Below are 20,810 nucleotides of genomic sequence, written 5' to 3'. Positions count from 1 at the left end.
TGCGATTTTTTTACTGTCACCGTGTCATTGCGGCGAACACATCGGACACTTTTGACACGTTTTTGGCGCCATTCACATTTATACAGCGATTAATGCGATAAATATGCACTAATTACTGTATAAATGTGACTGGCATTCAAGGGGTTAACACTAGGGGGTGAGGGAGGGGTTAATATGTATCCCTAAATTGTGTTCTAACTGTGGGGAAAGGGGGGTGACTGGGGGAGGTGACCGATGCTGTGTCCCTATGTACAAGGGACACAGATCGGTCTCCTCTCTCCCCTGACAGGACGTGGAGCTCTGTGTTTACACACAGAGCTCCACGTCTTGTCCCTGTAGCCGCCGATTCCGAGTGCCTGGCGGACATCGCGACCGCCAGGCACGCGCATCGGCATCTCGGGGACGCGCCGGGCGCGCGCGCGCGGCCGCCGGCGCGCTCGCGCGCCCCCCAGTGGCCGCAAGAATACAGGACGCCAAATGACGTCCTGTTGAATTTTCAGAGTAACCGTGGAGCCGTCATTTGACGATGGCCCGGTACTCTAGTGGTTAAATAGATCAGTCAGAAAGGGGTTGAGAGGGAACAACTCCTCTGAAGGATTAATATTTATATATATTTTTAAATGCAAAGAGAAGTTTCATTAAAAGTACAACTAAAAGGCAAAAGCTTTGTTCCATCTTTCATAGAGTACGGGAGAGTTAGAACCCCTGTCAGATGGAACAAAAATATGTCCCATTGGGGAGATTTCCCTTCATTTCCTGTCCTATAGCCAAAAGGGGACATAAGAGGAAATAATTCCAAAATGAGGGAATCCCACGGTATTACCAAAACTAGTGTCCCCATTGGAAGATTTCCCCTCTAGCAATGTTCTGGTGACAACACAAATTTTGGCATTTTTTTCCACTTTTGGTGAAAATGGTAAACATGACCTATAGAGAGTGTGAAACTTTCTAAGGCTGGGTTCACACTACGGTTTTCCCGTCCGTCAGCCGCATACGATTTCAGTATTGAAAACGTACGGGCCCGGACAGGAAAACGTATAGATAGACAATGCATTGCAAATCGTATGCACTCAGATGCATCCGGTTGCGTACGATTTGCTGGCAAAACGTTTTTTAAACGTACGCAAAACCGTGTTCAACCACGGTTTTGCGGCCGTTTTTAAAACAGTATGGCAAACGCATACTTTTTTCTTTAACATTAACGTCAATGGAAAACGCACATATGTGCGGTTCCATACGTTCCCGTCCGTTTCAGCCGCATACGGTTTTTCATATAAATCTTATGCGGCTGACGGACGGGAAAACCGTAGTGTGAACCCAGCCTAACAGGAACACAGACAGCAATAACTGAAAACTGTTCTAATCCTTCTTTACCCTATTCAAAACTAAACAAAATAAAAGCCTTTAGTTATACATTAACAGTTTTAAGAGCCCGTTCACACTAGAACGCAGTGTGAGAAAGGAGCCATTCTAGAACTGCATGGGAATACCCTTGTTAGACGTTCGGGGGTGCCATTAATTATTAATGGGGACCTCACACACACACATCTACAGTGGGTGACCGCGATATTGTGTCAATCTCGCTCCCTTTCTCGGGGAGATGGACCACCTACAAGCCCCATCGCGGGAGCCAGCGCCGAGCTGGCTTGCCGCGATGGAGACAAAGCTGTCATAGAAGCGACGGGAGATCCGACTTGGATTCCCGCCAATTCTAGCCAGCGTTTGGTATGCATTCTGAGAGGGAGAACTCCACGCCAATTTTTTAATAAAAAAAACGGCATGCGTTCCCCCCCCCCCCCCCAGGGGCATACCAGGCCCTTAGGTCTGGTATGGGTTGTAAGGAGACCCCCCTACGCCGAAAAAACGGTGTAGGGGTCCCCCTACAATCCATACCAGACCCGTATCCAAAGCACGCTACCCGGCCGGCCAGGAAAGGAGTGGGGACGAGCGAGTGCCCCCCCCCCCCTCCTGAGCCGTACCAGGCCGCATGCCCTCAACATGGGGGGGTCAGGTGCTCTGGGGCAGGGGGGCGCACTGTGGGGCCCCCCACCCCAGAGCACCCTGTCCCCATGTTGATAAGGACAGGGCCTCTTCCCGACAACCCTGGCCGTTGGTTGTCGGGGTCTGCGGGCGGGGGGCTTATCGGAATCTGGGAGCCCCCTCAAATAAGGGGGCCCCCAGATAACGGCCACCCACCCTAAGTGAATGGATATGGGGTACATCGTACCCCTACCCATTCACCTGGAGGCAAAGTGTTAAAGTAAATAAACACACAACACAAGGGCTTTTAAAATAATTTATTTGTCTGCTCCGGAGGCCCCCCTGTCTTCTTTAGCTCTTTTACCAGGGGGGCTTTTTCTTCCACTATCCGGGGGGGTCTTCTCCGCTATCCGGGGGGTCTTCTCCACTCTCCGAGGGTCTTCTCCACTCTCCGAGGGTCTTCTCCACTCTCCGAGGGTCTTCTCCACTCTCCGGGGGTCTCCGCTGTTGACACGGCGCACCCCGGTTCTTCCTCCCGCTGTCCGGTGCCTTCTCCCACTGTAGCGGCGGCCAGCCCGCTGTTCTGTGACGTCGTCTTCTTCTTCTCTTCTTCTCTTCTCCTGCCTTCTCCCGATGTTGACACGTCGCCTCCTCTCGCTGCAATGACAGGTGCGCGGCTTGCATCCGACTTATATAGGCCTCACAGTCCCATCATGCTCCGGTACCTACCCACGTGGGTAGGTACCGGAGCATGGTGGGACTGTGAGGCCTATATAAGTCGGATGCAAGCCGCGCACCCGTCATTGCAGCGAGAGGAGGCGACGTGTCAACATCGGGAGAAGGCAGAAGAAGAGAAGTGAAGAAGAAGAAGACGACCTCACAGAACAGCGGGCTGCGAAGAACTGGGGTGCGCCGAGTCAACAGCGGAGAGCGGCGAACATAGAAGAAGACCCCCGGAGAGTGGAGAAGACCCCCGGAGAGCGGAGAAGCCCCCCCGGATAGTGGAGAAGACCCCCCCCCGGATAGCGGAAGAAGAAGCCCCCCTGGTAAAAGAGCTAAAAAAGACAGGGGGGCCTCCGGAGCAGACAAATAAATTATTTTAAAAACCCTGTGTCGTGTATATTAACTTTAACACTTTGCCTCCATTCACTTAGGGTGGGGGGCCGTTATCTGGGGCGCCCCCTTATTTGAGGGGGCTCCCAGATTCCGATAAGCCCCCCGCCCGCAGACCCCGACAACCAACGGCCAGGGTTGTCGGGAAGAGGCCTTGTCCTTATCAACATGGGGACAAGGTGCTCTGGGGTGGGGGGGCCCCGCAGTGCGCCCCCCTGCCCCAGAGCACCTGACCTCCCCATGTTGAGGGCATGCGGCCTGGTAAGGCTCAGGAGGGGGGGGGCACTCGCTCGTCCCCACTCCTTTCCTGGCCGGCCGGGTAGCGTGCTTTGGATACGGGTCTGGTATGGATTGTAGGGGGACCCCTACACCGTTTTTTCGGCATGGGGGGTCTCCTTACAACCCATACCAGACCTAAGGGCCTGGTATGCCCCTGGGGGGGGGGGGGAACCCGTGCCGGATTTTTATTTAAAATCCGGCGGGGAGTTCCCCCTCAGGATTCATACCAAACGCCGCACACGTGTAGAATTGGCGGGAATCCAAGTCGGATCCCCGTCACTTCTATGACGCGCTCGCTGGAATGTGCTTTTACTATTCCAGCGAGTGCGAGATGTCGGCACCCTGTCGCCGAGAATCAGCGCGATGCTGTCGTGCTAAAAACACATTCTCGTGGCAGGCACTGTAACAAATGCAGCATGGTTGCAGCCACCAAACTGCGTCGTATACAGTTTGGTGCGGCTTGATTTTAAATATCATGCCTACCGTAATTTTTTCACGCGTTTGTGTTTGGCAGCCCACTGAAGTTAAGGGCCTGTCAAAAACGATGCGTTCCAGTGTGGACCAACCCTTAGGCAATTTCAAGTACTTTCAACCAGCTTGGAATTGCAAAAAACAAACAAGTGGGAGAAAACTAATGCCGCGTACACACGACCGTTTTTCATGACGAGAAAAATTCAATTTTTTTAATTTGTCAATAAAAATGATCGTGTGTAGGCTCCAGAGCATTTTTCTCGACGAGAAAAATGTGCATAAAAAATTTAGAACCTGCTCTATTTTTTCTCCTTTTTTTTCACGATCGATCATTTTGACTTGTGCCGAAACGTGATTTGCGTTCGGATTGCTTCTCAGACAGTAATAGACAGGCGGTGAGGAGGCTTTGTATCACCACTCCACCGCCTGTTTTAACCTCCTAATTACTGGACAAGCACGCATGTTGTGCGTAGTTGCGGGGTGGTTGAAACGCTGCCCATTCACTTATATGGGTGGCACTTGACAGGTAATAGAGGGGGTATAATTATGGTTGTGGCACATGTACACCCATAGGTGTGCGCAGCCCTAATGCATAGCGGTCGTAGTGGGATCAATTGTTAACTCCAGACTGGACTATGCGAATGCCCTTTACCTCGGACTCCCAAAGTACCAAATCGCTCGTCTGCAAGTCGTTCAAAATACGGCCGCCAGACTTGTGACTGGGAAAAAGCCCTGGGAATCAATCTCACCTTCACTAAGAACCCTTCACTGGTTGCCAGTAAAAGACAGAATCACTTTTAAAGCACTCTGTCTAACCCATAGATGTATCCATGGGAATGCTCCCCATTATCTATGCGAAAAAATAAAAGCCCATAATCCCAATCGCGTTCTGCGATCCACCAATCAAAATCGTCTTCAGATACCGAAAGCCAACTACAAGTCCAAAGGAGATAGAAGATTCGCGGTCCAAGGTCCCAGACTATGGAACGCTTTACCAACCAGCGTTCGGTTGGAGGAGAACCACTTCGCCTTCAGGAAAAAGATCAAAACTCATCTCTTTTGATATCAAAAGAGACAGGTACATCAAGCCCAGAGGCGATTAAGTTCGCATGTGTCGCGCTATATAAGTTTCTCATTCATTCATCCTTAAGCTCAAACACACATGCGCGTGTGTGTGTGTGTGTGTGTGTGTGTGTGTGTGTGTGTGTGTGTGTGTGTGTGTGTGTGTATCTACATATATATGACCCCTACACTTTGAAATTCCCTGCTGGCACAGTGAAAGAGAAGAGCATTAACACTTTTCTTATGGCAGAGCCAGTAAAAGGGAGATCTTTCCCATGTTCCTGTTATCACACTAATGCGCATGGGGTGATTGGGGTGTGCCTGGGCACACCTGGCACACCCTGTGCGCACGCCTATGTGTACACCCCTAACCACTGCTTCAGCAGCAACATGGGGCAGTAAAAATATGGCTGAAATGTGGGGTTTTACCGCCCATCCCAACCTCAAGTGTAAATGAACCCCAACTATAAACTATTCCTAAAAAAATGTTCCCTCCCTCTCCTACTTAACCTGTATTAAAAAGATCTGTGTACTTATGCAATGATGCAGCCTAAGGCCCCTTTCACGCAGGGCGGAATCTGTCCAAGCGGATCCACCTGCTCTGTGCTCTCTATGGGACGGTCAGATGGAAACAGACTGGATGTTCATTTCCATCTGCCGGATCGATGGCGAACATATCCCCGTCCGTCTGTTTTAAGTGGACCAGAACAAATGCCCTTGGGTGTCAGCGGACATATGTTTGCTTATATCTGCTGCCGCATAGAGAATATCCGATCGAGTCCACTAAAAAATGGACAGGCAGATCCGATTGATCCGCTGGTGTGAAAGGGGCTCAAGGAAGTGCTCAACAATAGCTGTGAATTCCAGAAGTTGTGGCGTCACCCACAGGCTCCCATGTCCATTAAAGTGGTTGTAAACCTTCTCATATACCCAGTGAGGTAAATAGCCTCAAATGATACACAGAGATTAAAGCCCCCTACATAAGGTTTTACTTGTTTATCTGCAGCCATTCAAAAGTGCAGAGTTCTGATAAAATCCTTCTGCATCTGTCAGTATCACAAATGAGAAGGCGGAGAGCTGCAGCTAGTGTGTGAGAGCTGATTGGAGGAAAGGCACACACCCACCTCTACACACAGCACAAGACTGAAGGAAGGATACAGAGCTGTGCTGTGAATAGACAAGCTGTGTGCTGAGCTCTCCTCCCCCATCAAAAATGGAACTTTGTCTGCTGATAACATAGGAACGAAACACCAGAGATAAACATCATTTAGACCTTTGGAGAAAGCACTACAGATATCTGTGCTTTATTCAGATTTCATGACTGAAGTTTATAACCACTTTAAGTTTATCTATTTCGATATGGCAGGGATGGTGGTAGGTTGCATTGATCACAATAGGGTGATCAATGCACAGCAGCCATTCCACTGCACATGCACAGACCCATAACCAGAAACATGGAATGGAACAAAAAAGTGGATGGGATCCAAAAGACCCAGCACAGTAAAGGGCTGTAAAATAATGTGAATAACACTAATAAATAAAAAATAATATAAAAGTAACAAACAGTAACGATGTTACAAGAAAAAAAAAAAAGGGCAAGCTTCGATAAAAACAGATCATTCGCAGTCCCCTTTATCCTTTAATGATTAGGACCCTTGTTTTATAAATGCAGTTATTGTCAGAATTTAACAGCCTGATTGTACTTTAATAGAGTGGGAACAGAAGGCGCTTCCTGCCCGCCATCCCTCGCTTCCATAGAAAGCTCCACACAGTCTACATCAGCTCTGTGATTAATTCCAGCGCTGGATCTGCTCCATCCAAAGCCATGGGGACAGCAGCTGCAACTAAAGAGGCTTGAACACATCTCCCCTAAACATGGCAAGCATTCTAATTCTACTACTTCCCTTACTAGGAAAAAAGAACATCGAATTAGAGAGCAGATAAACCCAAATCTGTTACATTTCCAAAAAGGAACAGAGCAGTTTTATTAGTCAAACTGCAATAATTACTAAAAAAAACTAAAACACACATAGGTAGATTCACAAAGAGTTAGGTCGGCTTATCTACTGATAAGCCGGCCTAACTCCGAATCTACGCCGCCGTATGTTTAAGCGCATGCTCAAACAGAGATACGCTTAAACAAAGCTAAGATAGGACGGCTTGCGCCGTTCTATCTTATCTTGCAATTTTTCGGATGGCCGCTAGGTGGCGCTTCCATTGCGGCTGGCGTAGATGTAAATGAGCTTTTATGCCGATTCCCGAACGTACGCCAGCCCGCCGCAGTCGAATTATGTCGTTTCCGTAAGGCCTTAGGCGGCCTAAAGTTATTCCACCTATGAGGTGGAATAACAATGTTAAAGTATGGCCGCCGTTCCCGCCGCGAGGTTCAAATTTTTTACGTCGTTTGTGTAAGTCGTCTGAGAATCGGGAGTTACGTCGTTTACGTCCACGTCGAAATCAATAGGCTCGTACGGCATACTTGGCCGCAATGCGCCCTGGGGAATGTAGGCGCCCGGCGCATGCGCAGTGTAAAAAAACGTAAAAAAACGTGAGGTCAAGCCTCATTACTATGATACACGCCCCCCTCCAAGTCATTTGAATTAGGCGCCCTTACGCCCGCTCGTTTGAGGCTACGCCACCGTAGATTAGCAGGTAAGTAGATTGAAAATCACTACTAGCCTAGCTAATTTACGGCGGTGTAGCCTAAACAGGCTAGGCTACGCCGCCCTAAAGTTATTCCAATGTACCTGAATCTACCTAACAGGGTTTTCACAAGAGAGATATTATGATGTGAAGGATTGGTATCATGTGCACTGCAGATTTCTTGCTTTAACCATTTTGCTGCCAGGCCCTGTGCTCCATTTTTACACTCAAATGGCAAAGCCATTTTTGCAATTTTTCCATTGCTTTTTTATTTTTCCCTTATAGCTTTCATAGTTTGTTAAAGACCCCCCAAACCATATATTTTCTGAAGGCACATGACTATTAGAATACAAATAAGGTGCTACAGATTTTTAGCATCCAGCAGATCGGATTGGATGGTATCCAATGGAAATGGACAGGCGGTCTGTTTCCATCCGACTGCCTCATAGAGAACAGCAGGCTGTGTCCACTCTGCATCAGTGGAGCGGACACGGACCTGTCATCTGCCTGCTCAGCGGGGATCAGCAGACAGATCCCCGCTGAGCAGGTGGATCTGCTTGACAGAGTCCACTCCACGTGAAAGGGGTCTTACAAGGATCGGCTGGTCAATTAGAGGTGCCGCCCCCTGCCTTTATTTCCCCCAAGCCACATGATTAGAGCATGAGGCTCTAATTGGCTTAAAAAAGGCTGGGCTTGGGGCGCAGAGCATTGCAACCCAACCCACCCACCTGTGACAATAGCGAATATTTGCTATTGTCTTCCAGTCTCTCCTCCCGGCCAATCAGGACAGGAGGTGCATCGGGTAAGCTGGAAGGAGAAGCAGAGGAAGCTGTGGGGGGGGGGGGGGTATCACCATGGAGAAGTCAGTGCGAAGGGGTTGCCATCATTGTGTAGAGTGCCGAGTGTGTGTCCCCCCCCCCCCCCCCTACAGTTTTTTTTTTTTTGGGGGGGGGGGGCTTTGGTGAGATATCAGTGGTCTAAACAGACCCCTGTATCTCTTTTTTTTTTAGACAGAGAGGGACTGAAGATGGTCCTTTCCTCTGCACCACTTTACATGAATGAAATAAGGAATCTGTATAGAGATTCCTCATTCATTCATAAACTGATAGTCTGACACATAGTAACATTTGCGGTTTACTATGATCAGCTGTCAGTGGACATATAGAAGTGATCTATAGTGATCGCTGAATTCGCCCATTGTACTACAGGAAGGACTGGTAAACAAATGTTTACCTAGCCCCCCCCAAGCCCCAACTTCACCCCCACGCTCTCAGCCTGATAGATCTCTGGAGCTCAGTGCGGCCAGCAGCTGCAAACGGCAGGAGGGGAAGAAGGGATGCCACTCTGAGCAGCGATGGCTCCAGGAGTGCGGGGGTAGTACAGGGGGTGATCTAACGGATGAGGGGGGACACATCTGGATCCCCCCCAAGCCCCATGCAGCAGCTGAAGCCGGTGGGAGCGGCAGAGGTAGGATGCCGGCTTAGGATGGTAGCTGTGGGGGAACCAGTTTGTGGGTGAACAATTCTGATATACAGTATCCCACAAGTGAGTACACCCCTCACATTTTTGTAAATATTTTATTATATCTTTGTGACAACATTGAAGAAATTACCCTTTGCTGTGACAGCGGTATATCACATAGGAAAAAGGTACTTCGTACATTTGGTATTACTTTTTTAATTAAAATAATTACAGTGCCATCATCCAAATACTCGCTGAGAGGCTGAGCCGGGTGCTGGTCCAGGCATGTGGGCAGATCCCGACCATTTGGTCGCGATCCTTTCTGAGCCTGGACCGGCTCTGTGATGTCGGCTGACAGCGGACTTCAACCCGCTGTCTTCTGAAAATAAGTTACAGGAGTTCAAAACGAATTGCACTCCTGTGATCCACACAAGTACAGCCAAACGAGCTTTGGCTGTACTTCTCCTTTACGTTTTAATAAACTATCATGTGGCCATTTTCATTATATATGACAGGGGAGTTTATACCAGAGGCAAAACTATAAATAGACAAAGGCTTCTGTCTAATTACAGCTGTGTTGGGTATTTCAGGAGAAAGGCATCAATCAAGATACAAACTAGAAGCGAGTTTGTTTTGCCTTGTGACACAAAACTATGCAATTCCTTATGAACAGCATTGTGACAACTTCCTCTACAATCTGGGAACACAAGAGACAGGACATCTGGATGTCACAAAATCTAGAAGAACACAATGCACCAACCGTCCCTCCCCTTCCTCCATCACTCCCCAGTAATCACAGCCAGGCCTGCGTTTTACTAGCCGCTGGTCTTCAACTTAGACAAAACAAGTGCAAAAAAAAAAAGAAGGAAAACCAACAAAAGCAAAAGTTTTGAAAGAACCGACAGAAAAGTGGGAAGATAGTCTTGAAGTTACAAACACGAGATTACAAACTGTAAATACAGTACCCAGTGTAGCATGTACAAAGCCATAGCATATACAATCAGAATGACCATTTAATAGTTTATTGCCACCACCTGGTAACCCATAAACAATATGGGGGCTACAGCCAATGTCCCTGACCCTGCGCAGTGACCTACAGTCTGGGGATTACGACTATATCCTGTGGGCTGGATGGTATGCTAGGGAAAAAAAATCAAAGCTTTTTCCTGAAACCATAAATACAACCTTATTTTCTATGACATGAACATAGAAGATGTGTCTTTGTCAGTGAAAAGAACTGTTTTTGCAATGGTGTTTTTTTTTTTTTTTTTTTTAATTCCTAGTGTTTGACTTTTTGTAACAGAGTCACTGTAAAGCCTAAGTTTTGTCAAACATTAAAAAGAAAATATCCAGCAAAAGGCACAGTAGATACTATAAAACCTAGCAGCAAAAAAGTTAACTGGTTTGAATCCCCACCATGACACCATCTGCCTGGAGTTTGCATGTTCTCCCTGTGCCTGAGTGGGTTTCCTCCAGGTACTCCTGTTTCCTACCACACTCTAAAAACATGCTGGTAGGTGAATTGGATCCTGTCTAAAAATTGGCCCTAGTATGTATGAATGTGTGCTAGGGACCTTAGGTTGTGAGCTCCTTGAGAGTAGAGACTGATGTGAATGTACACTATATATAAAGCGATGCGTAAATTGACAGCGCTATACAAAGTCCTGAAATAAATAAAATAAATGAGAAGTGTCCCTTGTGCTGCTGTTTTAGTTGAAATCTGAAGTCCTCTGACACTCATCAAGTGCATGCCCCCTTGCCCCTCCTTAATTTAGTGAAGCCATACTAAAGCTTTAAGAGGTTTATGATGCTGGGACTTGGCACATGACCACCGTAATTGGCTGTCACACGATCTAACAAATTTCTGACCGCAAGCAGCAAATCGGAAGCATGTTCTCGGCACAGCCGCATGGACAGCAATTCACGCAAATATGCAGCCCCTTAGTACCAAGGGGTTAAGAAAAGTAGATGTGCCCTCTTTTCAACCTTCAGTGCTCCCAGCTGGGGGTCTTTTTTAACTGGTGGGGGAGGAAGGGGAGTTCCTATGTTCCTGGATGGGGGTCCCCCTCATTGCCCCCCTGCAGTGCTCCCTCCTGGGGGTCTTTAACTGGAGGGGGTAGGGAAGGGAGTTACTGGATGCGAGTCCCCTCTTATCACCCCCTACAGTCCACCTAGTTGAGGGTTTTCTTTATCTGGGGGGGATTCCTGTATTTCTGGATGAGGATCCCATTTGATCACCCTTCTGCGTGATCTGGGGGGATAATACTGGGAAACAGACTGACTTGAGAGGATGTACTGGACGACAGATTGACCGGGGGCGATGGGGAATTATACTAGGGAACAGACTAACGTCTTGGCCATACCCACTTTTCATCATTGCACCACATTACTGCTCTTCTTGGGGCACCCAAAAGGTGTCCCAAGTCTTTTCCAATCCTATAGGGTGGATGTGCGCCGCTAAAGTGTTCGGCCTAATGAAAAAGGTGTCAACCCTAGTGCAAGTACTATGTCTGAGACAAAATTCTGTCTGATCCAGTTCTACAACAAATTGAAATACACCATACCGAGTGTTACATGAAGTTGTGCCATTTGTTGCATGGAGAGGAGACCGATTTTTAACGAGTGTCTTTGACCATCTTTATGAACTCCAAGGAGAGAGTCTTATATAAAACAAAAGCATGTATAGGCTGCTCTTCTGTACATATACACTATATTTACAAAGCATATATACCATACAAAAAAAAGTATTAAAAACTGTTAAATACATTGGTATTATTTAAGATGACTATATATATATATATATATATATTAAACTCATGTTTTTGATGCAAAAATAACAGAAAGCACCACCTAGAGCAGTTGAAGGAACAAATGAAGAATAGCCACTTACAGATACTTGAGGTTTTCTAAGTCTTGAAATGCTGCACTGGGTATCTTTTTGATTTGGTTGTTGTTAAGAAGCCTGCAAAAACAACAGAAGGAATTTAGCACCATATCCAACAGGTCAGTGCCAAGCCATGTGAAATGTACAAGGTCAGCTTAGCTCTGCTATCAAACTACCCAATCAGAATTCATGTGATAACCAACTAAGGGACTCTGTAGTGCAGCGCTCAAAATATACATACAACCCAGTGCTATAAAAATAATATAAAACCAAAAGTCCATGGATGGAGTCCAATAAACATTACGGTAAGTTCAATGATCCTCTAAAGCTGAAGAAAAACGATATTACTGACCCGGGTCTTACCTACGCCGTAATCTTCTCCCCGGGTGCAGGTTTTTGGGCATCTACACTGGCTGGCGCAGGATGTCCCAACTCCTGCGCATGTGCAAGAGTCAGTCATTTAGCACACCAGGACCGTGACAGCGATATAAGCTGAGCAGTGCATGTGCAGCTCAGTTTACACTCCGCATAAGACTACGAGCAGGAAGGTAGAAGAAACATTACATATCTTTTCTGCAATAGCCTGCCTGCTCGCAGTCTTTTGTTAAATGCCTTCAGTTCGGCTTTAAACAGCTTAAAACTTGATGTACTTTGATTCTTTCAGATCTGTGCAGTAATCCAGCGTGAACATTTTTCACACAAAATCTTCCTGTAATACTGTTCACTGCCACTCTCTCTCCCTGTAAAGGGCGTCTGGTCTTGTCTATACCTTTCTCCTGTACTTTTCTACAGGCAGTCAAATGTGGGTGGGACCTGCTGTGCAGCACAGTAATGTTGTCACAGGTACTGGTACAGGGTAATGACTGGGTTTGCAAAGGCATTTGTTGCACACAAAATCGAGTTTGGCTTTGTGACGATTTTGGAATATAATTTAATATATTTCAATTAAAGTTTATACACCTGGAGATTACCTTTAAAAAAATGTATATCTATCATATTGCTTTGTTTTTCAGCCTACTCCTTTCACCCACTTCTAAAAAGCTTAAAGGGTTACACCCTGCCCACCCCCTTGGTCCCTGCTGTACTTACCTCCATGGGTGATGAGCAGCCAGTGCCCATGCAGCAGGTGTAACGGTCTGGGGATTTGATATCCTCGCTCTTCTCCCTTCTTTCTACAGGGCTTCCAGGACGGACCAGAGTGATTCTACACAAAGATCACTCTGATCTGTCCCGGAAGCCCTGCAGAAAAGGAGAGAACAGCGGGGATTTAAAATCCCTGGGCTGCTACACTGGCTACATGGGTTCTGGCAGCTCATCACCTACACAGGTAAGTACAACAGGGACTGAAGTGGGGGTAGGGTGTTAGTTCATCTTTTTCTGAAATGGGAAACTAAACACTTTAACCCTATAAATTCAATTTCAGTGTACATGGAATTCCCTACATTGACAAAATGATGGCACTGGTGGAGCTTGCTCTTAGACAATGACCTGCTCACAGATGGTGACCCACCGATGACCATTTGTCTTTTTCACCACGAAAGATGGCCTCTTAAGCTAGATCTGCAATGAGTGAAGAAATGCCCAGTAGCTCAGAGAGTACCCTGGCATCCCTGAGCTTTCCTTCCAGACAGAAGATCTGCAAAAGTCCAAAGACAAAACATCCCTCTTTACGTGCTAAAGGGGTTCTTTTACTTTCTTGCTAAAAATGGAAAACAACCTGACTGCTGCACAACTTAAGTTGAAATCCTGACTCGAAACAAAAAAATGTTTAATTTTCCACACATTCTTCAGAAAACAGGTATACAACTCAAGTCCTTATCAAGTTTAATATACACACTCAAAGAAGATCTCACGCGGCCTGTAACCCCCATTCCAGGAACAGATCCAGAAATAAAGCTGGCTTGCCCATCTCTGATAAGCAATGTTTACATATCTTAGGTATGAGTGAGATTTTTTTTTGCACGAGTATAAAAAAAGAGTAATATCTTTTGGCAAAACCCATTCTTCCCTTAGAAAAAGAACCTTTCATGTGGAGATCTGCTTACTAAGCACATCTAATGGAAAAAAAAATAGACAGGTTTCATAAACGGCTATTTTGTCACACGCCGTCTCATGATGTGAATGCACAGAATGAACGTGTTCGGTTTCATGTTTCCCCCCACAGGGTTTTTAAGTTAGAGGATTCGTGACATGAGTTTATCAACTTCTTACATTCAGCTTTGATTTGTTAAACAGCCTTACTTTTGAAAATACCTTTAGGTGGTACATATTTTCTCCCTGTAGTATTCACATTCAACTAGGAGTTGGACAAAATGTACAGTTAACACACTTTTTTTATATACCGTATATACTCGAGTTTAAACCGAGTTTTTCAGCACATTTTTTTTGTGCTGAAAATGCCCCCATTGGCTTATACTCGAGTCACCTTTTTGTGCCCAATCTCCTGGACTTTGGAGACCCAGTACTGGCCAGCCGCAAACCAAACTTAGCACACATTTAGCCCCACTCTTCCTCTACAAGTGGGCAAAGTTTGTTGTCTGGGAGACCTACGGCCAGGGAGCACCGATTTTTCAAAGCCGGGCACCCCTTCCATAGACTCCCATGTTAAACGGTCATTTCTCCGGTGATTTGGGGACCCGGTAATGGCTGGTTGTAGGCCCCCTAGACTTAGCACACATGTAGCCCTATTTCTCATCTATAAGTGTGCAAAGGTTGTTGTCTGGAGGACCTATGACCGGGGAGCACCGATTTTTCAAAGCCGGGTACCCCTTCCATAGACTCCCATGTTAAACGTCAGTCTAGTCATGGGCACAGTGTGGCATGGGCACAGTGAGGCAAACTGAGGCACAGTGAGGCATGCAAATGGACACCCTAGGCTTATACTCGAGTAAATACACTTTTCCATTTTTTTGTGGTAAAATTAGGTGCCTCAGCTTATATTCGGGTCGGCTTATACTCGAGTATATACGGTATACACAAATACATACACATTCCCATTATTTCAAAGTAACCCTGTCACTTTAGGGCAGTCATTTTTAAGCAGGGATACCCTTCAATTCCCCCAGAGGTAGCTAGGGGTTCTTTAAGCTATGGCTAATTGACCTTCCATTTGATAGCGCCTGGATAGTTTTGGGTCCAACGCCACTTGGCAAAGGTAGCGGCATAAGACCAATTGCCATCTGTAAGTGAGGCATTCTTCTCACCGACCACCTATGTAAGGGGCATTTTACCCCTGTCCCCCAAAAAATTGGTTTCTACAGAAGTTCCTAAAGACCTGAAAATGTATAACAAGGGTTCCACCTTGTTAAAAAGATTTGGAAAGGTTAATCTAGGGTCAAAATTAAATGAAGACCACTCTGTAAAAAAGGGTGCTATACTTATGTTCTTTGGTGGCTTGTAAGCCTAACTCCATGTTTGCTTTCACTTTAAATAGTTAGTTTAGACCGAGCTGGCAATTAACAAAGTATACAGTTACCAAACAATTTAATGTGAAGGTAAACATGGAGTTAAGCCTTGCCGTGTTAATGATCTTCAGCCACTGCAGGTATCTGACACTTCCAGGTGTATCCAATACTGCAGGTATCTGACACTTCCAGGTGTATCCAATACTGCAGGTATCTGACACTTCCAGGTGTATCCAATACTGCAGGTATCTGACACTTCCAGGTGTATCCAATACTGCAGGTATCTGACACTTCCAGGTGTATCTAATACTACAGGTATCTGACACTTCCAGGTGTATCTAATACTACAGGTATCTGACACTTCCAGGTGTATCCAATACTGCAGGTATCTGACACTTCCAGGTGTATCCAATACTGCAGGTATCTGCCACTTCCAGGTGTATCCAATACTGCAGGTATCTGACACTTCCAGATGTATCCAATACTGCAGGTATCTGACACTTCCAGGTGTATTCAATACTGCAGGTATCTGACACTTCCAGATGTATCCAATACTGCAGGTATCTGACACTTCCAGGTGTATCCAATACTGCAGGTATCTGACACTTCCAGGTGTATCCAATACTGCAGGTATCTGACACTTCCAGGTGTATCCAATACTGCAGGTATCTGACACTTCCAGGTGTATCAAATACTGCAGGTATCTGACACTTCCAGGTGTATCAAATACTGCAGGTATCTGACACTTCCAGGTGTATCCAATACTGCAGATATCTGACACTTCCAGGTATCTGACACTTCCAGGTGTATCCAATACTTCAGGTATCTGACACTTCCAGGTGTATCCAATACTGCAGGTATCTGACACTTCCAGGTGTATCCAATACTGCAGGTATCTGACACTTCCAGGTGTATCAAATACTGCAGGTATCTGACACTTCCAGGTGTATCAAATACTGCAGGTATCTGACACTTCCAGGTGTATCCAATACTGCAGATATCTGACACTTCCAGGTATCTGACACTTCCAGGTGTATCCAATACTTCAGGTATCTGACACTTCCAGGTGTATCCAATACTTCAGGTATCTGACACTTCCAGGTGTATCCAATACTTCAGGTATCTGACACTTCCAGGTGTATCCAATACTTCAGGTATCTGACACTTCCAGGTGTATCCAATACTTCAGGTATCTGACACTTCCAGGTGTATCCAATACTGCAGGTATCTGACACTTCCAGGTGTATCCAATACTGCAGGTATCTGACACTTCCAGGTGTATCAAATACTGCAGGTATCTGACACTTCCAGGTGTATCCAATACTGCAGGTATCTGACACTTCCAGGTGTATCCAATACTGCAGGTATCTGACACTTCCAGGTGTATCCAATACTGCAGGTATCTGACACTTCCAGGTATCTGACACTTCCAGGTGTATCCAATACTGCAGGTATCTGACACGTCCAGGTGTATCCAATACTGCAGGTATCTGACACTTCCAGGTGTATCCAATACTGCAGGTATCTGACACTTCCAGGTGTATCCAATACTGCAGGTATCTGACACTTCCAGGTGTATCCAATACTGCAGGTATCTGACACTTCCAGGTGTATCCAATACTGCAGGTATCTGACACTTCCAGGTGTATCCAATACTGCAGGTATCTGACACTTCCAGGTGTATCCAATACTGCAGGTATCTGACACTTCCAGGTGTATCAAATACTGCAGATATCTGACACTTCCAGGTGTATCCAATACTGAAGGTATCTGACACTTCCAGGTATCTGACACTTCCAGGTGTATCCAATACTGCAGGTATCTGACACGTCCAGGTGTATCCAATACTGCAGGTATCTGACACTTCCAGGTGTATCCAATACTGCAGGTATCTGACACTTCCAGGTGTATCCAATACTGCAGGTATCTGACACTTCCAGGTGTATCCAATACTGCAGGTATCTGACACTTCCAGGTGTATCCAATACTGCAGGTATCTGACACTTCCAGGTGTATCCAATACTGCAGGTATCTGACACTTCCAGGTGTATCCAATACTGCAGGTATCTGACACTTCCAGGTGTATCAAATACTGCAGGTATCTGACACTTCCAGGTGTATCCAATACTGAAGGTATCTGACACTTCCAGGTGTATCCAATACCTGCTCCTCTGCTGCACACTGTTATTCCTGCTATTACCTTTTGAACTACCACCCTCTCCCTTTAGAATGTAAGCTCTAGGAGCAGGCCCTCCTGTATTGAACTGTACTATAATTGTGCTGTCCCCCTCTACATTGTAAAGCGTTGCGTAAACTGTTGGCACTATATAAATTGTGTATAATAATAATACCCTTCAAAACAAGCCAGTGGGAGGAACTAACGCATTTCTTCACCAGCAAAAATGAAGACGACTTGCCAAACAGTGGGGTCACTCTTTAATCACTTTCCAAGACACTGCTGAATAAGCAGTATAAAATAAGTCAGGAAACATTTTTTAACCACTTATGATCCGCGCTATGGTCGAAAGACGTCCACAGCGCGGCTCTCAAGTGCCGGGTGGACGTCCCTGGACGTCCTGTTGTTGTTCCCTGTGCGCGCCGCTGGGGGCGCGCAGCGGGGAAACAACGTGCCCGGCGCATCGCTCGGGAGCCGATGCGAGTGCCTGTCGGCAGCGATGTCCGCCAGACACTCGCGATCGTCGGTAACACAGCAGGACGTGGAGCTCTGTGTGTAAACACAGAGCTCCACGTGCTGTGAGGGAGAGAGGAGACCGATCTGTGTCCCTTTACACAGGGACAAAGCATCGGTCACCTCCCCCAGTCAGTCCCCTCCCCCCACACCGTAAGAACACAATGAGGGAATACATTTAACCCCTTCCTCACCTCCTAGTGTTAACCCCTTCACTGCCAGTCACATTTATACAGTAATTAGTGCATTTTTATAGCACTGATCGCTGTATAAATGTGAATGGTCCCAAAATTGTGTCAAAAGTGTCCGATACGTCCGCCGCAATATCGCAGCCCTGACAAAAAAAAAAACGCAAATCGCCGCCATTACAAGTAAAAAAAAAAAAAACATAAATCTATCCCCCATTTTGTAGGCACTATAACTTTTGCGCAAACCAGTCGCTTATTGCGATTTTTTTTTTACAAAAATATGTCGAAAAATACGTATCGGCCTTAACTGAGAAAAAAAAAATATTTTTTTTTAAAAAAAAATGGGATATTTATTATAGCAACAAGTAAAAAATATATATATATTTTTTTAAATTGTCGCTCTTTTTTTGTTTATAGCGCAAAAAATAAAAACCGCAGAGGTGATCAAATACCACCAAAATAAATCTCTATTTGTGGGGAAAAAAGGACGTCAATTTCGTTTGGGAGCCACGTCGCACGACCGCGCAATTGTCAGTTAAAGCGACGCAGTGCCGGAAGCTGAAATTTCGCCTGGGCACGAAGGGGGTTTATGTGCCCAGTAAGCAAGTGGTTAATAAATAAAGAAAATCAAACAGGTAATTAAAACTGGTTGTAGAAAATGAAAATCAACTTACAGAGTGTTCAGATTCTTCAGATGCTTAAATGCACCAGGCTGAATATCCTTGATTCGATTAAAGCGTAGATCTCTGCAAAGACATAAAATACCATTACAATGTGCATTTCTGGAAATATACAAAAGTTTAACTCAGTTCTGTTAGGATTCTAATAAATATTCGAAATACAGTGTCATTACATAATGGTGAATCCAACCCTTTTGCAACACTGGCTGCAATAATAAAAGAGTTCACAATGCAGCGTCATCACTCATCATTCTCATCAAACCATCTCCTGTACATGGTTGCCCCCTCCCATAGTATTGTGGTACTTATGCTGAAAAATGTCTATTTTAAATGCACAAGTATAAAAAATAGGTTTAAAAAAAATGTTCAGAAAATGTTGGGGTACTTCCAGAATTCTTTGCTGGCACCACGCCTTCATCCCTCACTTGCCAACTCCATTTGCCAGTGAGCGCCAGGAGGCTCAATTCAATTGTATGCTAAACCTGGATAGCAGTCGCCTTGTGAGAGAAACTTGTGCATTTAGGTTGAGTCATTCAGATTCCTAAGCAGCTCTTTGATTTGAATGCATAGTTCTCACAAAGTGCACCTCCAGGCTTACCACAAAGGCCGCCCGAGCACATAATGATAGGACATTTCAGGTGAAGCATGCTAATTGTGTTATCTTGCAGGAAGCAGGGTCTCATCCTTTATAGTGTTACATTTTCTCTGTCCAGAACAGGACAGCATCAATTACTGCACAGTCATTACTATACCTTCACAGCATCATACGTACAAAGCATGAAGACAGAAAACATTGTTTCATCATGAAAGCCACAAATATTCCATTGATAAATCAACAATCTGTGGTACTTTGTGGAAAATCTCCAAAAAGTATTTATACCCCTTGAAATTTTCCACAGTTTGTCATGTTGCAATCAAAAACATAAAATGTATTTTATTGGGATTTTAAGTTATAGACCAACACAAAGTGGCACATAATTGTGAAGTAGAAGGATAAATGGTTTTCCTATTTTTTTTTACAAATAAATATGTGAAAAGTGTGGCATGCATTTGTATTCAGTCAATACTTTGTAGAACCCCCTTTCACTGCAATTACAGCTGCAAGTCTTTTTGGGGGATGTCTCTACCAGATTTGTACATCTAGAGCAGACCTGGGCAAACTACGGCCCGGCGGACCTTTTAATCCGGCCCCCGGGCAGTGTTGCCAATAGGGTTGTCCCGATACCGAGTATTAGCGGGAGTACTCGTACTCCCGCCAATACCCCCGATACTAAAATAGAATACTTCCCCCCCTCCCCCCGCCGAAACCGCCGCGGGGAACATTACAGACAGCGTTCGTTTGAACAGCTGTTTTCCCCGCCGCGCATAGACACTCCCCCTTGGACGGATCTGTCCAATCGCGAGCAAGGGGGAGTCACATAGACACTCCCCCTTGCTCGCGATTGGACAGATCCGTCCAAGGGGGAGTGTCTATGCGCAGCGGGGAAAACAGCTGTTCAAACGAATGCTGTCTGTAATGTTCCCCGCCGCGGTGATAACAGTAGGTACGGGGGACAATGGCTGCTGTACGGGGCTGTTATACGGGGGACATGGCTGCATTTGGGGACACATTTAAAAAAAAGTATCGGTATTCGGTATCGGCAAGTACATAAAAAAAAAAGTATCGGTACTTGTACTCCGTCCTAAAAAAGTGGTATCGGGACAACCCTAGTTGCCAACCGTCCGTAGAATTACGGACAGTACGTAAATAAAAGGCACTTTTTCCCTGTTCGTAAAAGTCTGTAATAAGGGAAATGTGCCCGTAAAAAGATCCGAATGTGAGCCGCAGTGCAGGCAGCGTCTAGTCCTCCTACATTATGCATAGCCTAGCTCTCTCTGACCGCCCAGCCCACCACCACCCGCCGCGCAGCCAATTATCAAAGCGCATTTTCGCGCTAACAACACTGCTGCCAGCCT

At 45.9% G+C, this 20,810-nt stretch overlaps 1 protein-coding gene across 1 annotated transcript in view; it reads right to left on the bottom strand.

Moving 5' to 3' along the window:
- PXDN (peroxidasin) overlaps positions 1-20,810 on the bottom strand; it is a 185,246-nt gene that overhangs the window by 90,603 nt on the left and 73,833 nt on the right. Inside the window, exons 2-3 of the mRNA XM_040348667.1 lie at positions 18,849-18,920; positions 11,900-11,971 (exon numbers count right to left, since the gene is read on the bottom strand). Of these exons, the coding sequence (XP_040204601.1) occupies positions 11,900-11,971; positions 18,849-18,920 (144 nt within the window). The remainder of the gene's footprint in view (positions 1-11,899; positions 11,972-18,848; positions 18,921-20,810) is intronic.

This window comes from Rana temporaria, chromosome 4 (assembly GCF_905171775.1).
Source record: "Rana temporaria chromosome 4, aRanTem1.1, whole genome shotgun sequence".
Classification (NCBI taxonomy): Eukaryota; Metazoa; Chordata; class Amphibia; order Anura; family Ranidae; genus Rana; species Rana temporaria.
The sequence above is the reverse complement of the archived record's forward strand: the minus strand, read 5'-3'. Positions and strand labels throughout refer to the sequence as shown.